At 32.7% G+C, this 2,896-nt stretch overlaps 1 protein-coding gene and 1 non-coding gene across 2 annotated transcripts in view; one reads left to right on the forward strand and one right to left on the reverse strand.

The window, feature by feature from the left end:
• LOC116852505 (tachykinin-like peptides receptor 99D) overlaps window positions 1-2,896 on the reverse strand; it is a 69,210-nt gene that overhangs the window by 50,345 nt on the left and 15,969 nt on the right. Inside the window, exons 3-4 of the mRNA XM_032832954.1 lie at window positions 2,502-2,652; window positions 109-305 (exon numbers count right to left, since the gene is read on the reverse strand). Of these exons, the coding sequence (XP_032688845.1) occupies window positions 109-305; window positions 2,502-2,652 (348 nt within the window). The remainder of the gene's footprint in view (window positions 1-108; window positions 306-2,501; window positions 2,653-2,896) is intronic.
• Window positions 1,320-1,393, forward strand: Trnal-cag. The gene has a single exon. It is a non-coding gene; the product is annotated as a tRNA-Leu (tRNA).

Consider the following 2,896-nt stretch of genomic DNA (forward strand, 5'->3'; position numbering starts at 1 on the left):
GTGTGTGTGTGTGTGTGTGTGTGTGTGTGTGTGTGTGTGTGTGTGTGTGTGTGTGTGTGTGTGTGCGTGTGTGGTGTGAGCGCGTATGTAAAAGAGCAAAAGTTTTACCTAGTATTCATCCAACAATAAATGATAGGATTGTACATGCTGTTGGACATCGCTAACCAGTAAATGCCCAAGAAGACCTCCTGAATATATGGTTTAGTCGTAATCTCTGGTAGATAGGACGTCACTATGAAGTACATATGGAACGGAAGCCAGCATACTGCAAATATTACTACTACGACTATCATCATTTTTACGATCTGAAATGGAAACAGAAATTTATATTAGCTGAATAATTACACTAGCCTGCGAAAATCGAGCTTTTTTCTGCGGATGTAATGAGAGTAGGTGATTTTTATAGATTTTTGCCTGCTGAACACGAATCCGTTGTCCAGATTTGGTTATCACATCATAATTTTGAGAAAAATGGCGGCAAAGAGGCCAAAAACGACAATTTTGAGGGTTTTCATAGTGTTGTAGCATCCGCAGCAAATTGTTTTGCTAAATTCTGTTAATCTTACATGAAAATATAAACTTGTAGCTTTAAAACGTAATTTGTTCCACTGCGTTGCGATCTTTCGTTTCCTAAATATAGTTGGAAGAAGAAATATTCTTCATAAATATTCATATTAGTTGTATGCGCATATCATCAATATGATTGCTTTGTACGATGTCCCTTCGATGAGTGTGAACATTTCAGACGTATTTTTGAGTGCTTAATATAAATCCGTTAATTAATGGAATTTAGCTACCATATCACAATTAAATAAAAAATAGTATCAAGCAAGGGTGAATGTTCACTTTAGGGAGATCATCCGATGACCTTGATCTTGACATATGTTGTTAAGGTCATCGTCCTGAGTAACACGCAAAAGGTTTTAGCCGTAGCTCGTTATTTATTAAACAATTATTAACAAAAAAAGTTTTATTAACGGAAAATAATTTTGGTATACAATATACATTGAAATATGGTAAACAGTATACGTATATGCGCGGGGGAGGGGCTTCGTCCTTTCCGCGCACACTCTCCCCAAAAACCTAACTTTAACTTAACTCATCTATTGAAACATAATAAAAAACAAGCATATACTGTTTGCGCGTATACGTATGCTGTTTGTCATATTATAGATGTCATATTATAGATGTCATAGATGGGTAGGTTAGGATTAGGTTTTTTAAAATTCCCCTCCCCTCATTTTTTAAAATTCCCAAATCCCATTAAACCGATGACTCAAATAGATTTATAAACATTGTGTTTCAGGATTATTGTCGAAGCCTCGGTAGCCGAATGGAAAGGCGTCCCGCCCAGAAAATGGGGAGGTTCCAGGTTCGAGTCCTGGCGGAGGCAGTTTTTTCGTAACATATATAATGAATCTATTTGAGTCATCAGTTTAATGGGGTTTGGGAATTTAAAAAAAATATATATATATAAAAATTGGGATTCAAGGATCGGTCTAAGTATGGAAGGTTGATTCTCCGCGTACGATAATCGAAGAAAAATTTCGATACGTGCGTTTAACATGCTGGACAATTTTATCCTCCCACTATCATATTAATATTAAAAAGTAATTAGTATTTAATAGCACTAAGACATTCGTGCTTGCTCCTTATGTGCCTTTTCAAATCTTACTGTTAGTTACTACATATTTTATAATAAATATAAGTACTATATATTTTATAATAAATATAAATACTATATGAATCATTTATAAAGAACGCAAGTTTTAAAAATTAGTCAATCAATTTGTTGCTAAATTTATGTACACCTGTCTCTCTGGCTTATCGCCATTCTGGTCCTTTACTGGAAGATAATATGTGTCAATAATGTATAACATTATTTATCAACCTCAATCTATGTTGTATTATTACAAGCGAGATAATCACTCATAACGATGTATCAACAGTGTCAAAATTAGATATTTCGATGACGGTATTGTTGTGTATAAAAATATCTGTAAGAGTTATTTAGTATTCGGGAGTCGTGTTTTTATCGTTTTTTCACAGCTGTAGAAAACAGAAGATTAGAACGGAAAGTGTTAAAAGTTAATTAATTAGGACAAAGTTCTCTCTCGTATATCGATTTTAATTCGGGAGTTTCATGAATCACGGAATAAGAGGTGCACGTGAAATTATTTAATTATTTCGTTTATAAATAAGAGTTTATAACGTTATATTATATTTACCTAAGTAATTTTAAGCTTAAAAATCGTATATTAGATTTCATCTTATGTTTGACGTGCGAAGTTTATTAATATTCCCTTTATGAATAGTAAATAATTTACTATCGCTTTTTACTGCTAAATATTACTGCTATATGATTTTACTGAATAAAGCAGAGTAGAGTTTATCACATAAATACTTGCACGTTTTCCTGTTTACAATCATCTCTCGATCACAGAACGAAAGTAATTTCTGCGTCTATGCAGATATTATATTGTTTTATGCGCGATACGTACCCTTCGTTTGTTCCGAATATTCTCAAGCTGTCTTGCCGTAGCTTCTCCGATACTTTGTGAGCCCCACAATTCCACACCGACTCTGGCGTACGTGAATGTCATGGATCCGATCGGTAAAAAATACGTCAGTATCATGAAGATAACATTGTATCTGAAACAACAATGAAATTCATACAGCACTCATCAACAATGCGTTTATTTGATGTCACTAAATCAAAACTTCTTTCCACTAGTACAATCAATTTCTTTTTTTAATTAATAATTGAAAGATTTATAACTAAGTTGACACCGATAATTAAAGCGTCTTGATAATTTAACTTCAGAAGGATAAATAAATAAATAAATAAAAAAGTATATATATATATATATATATATATATATATATATATATATAT

The sequence above is a fragment of the Odontomachus brunneus genome, unplaced genomic scaffold (assembly GCF_010583005.1).
Source record: "Odontomachus brunneus isolate Ranch 3 - 2012 unplaced genomic scaffold, Obru_v1 Obru_scaffold_231, whole genome shotgun sequence".
Classification (NCBI taxonomy): Eukaryota; Metazoa; Arthropoda; class Insecta; order Hymenoptera; family Formicidae; genus Odontomachus; species Odontomachus brunneus.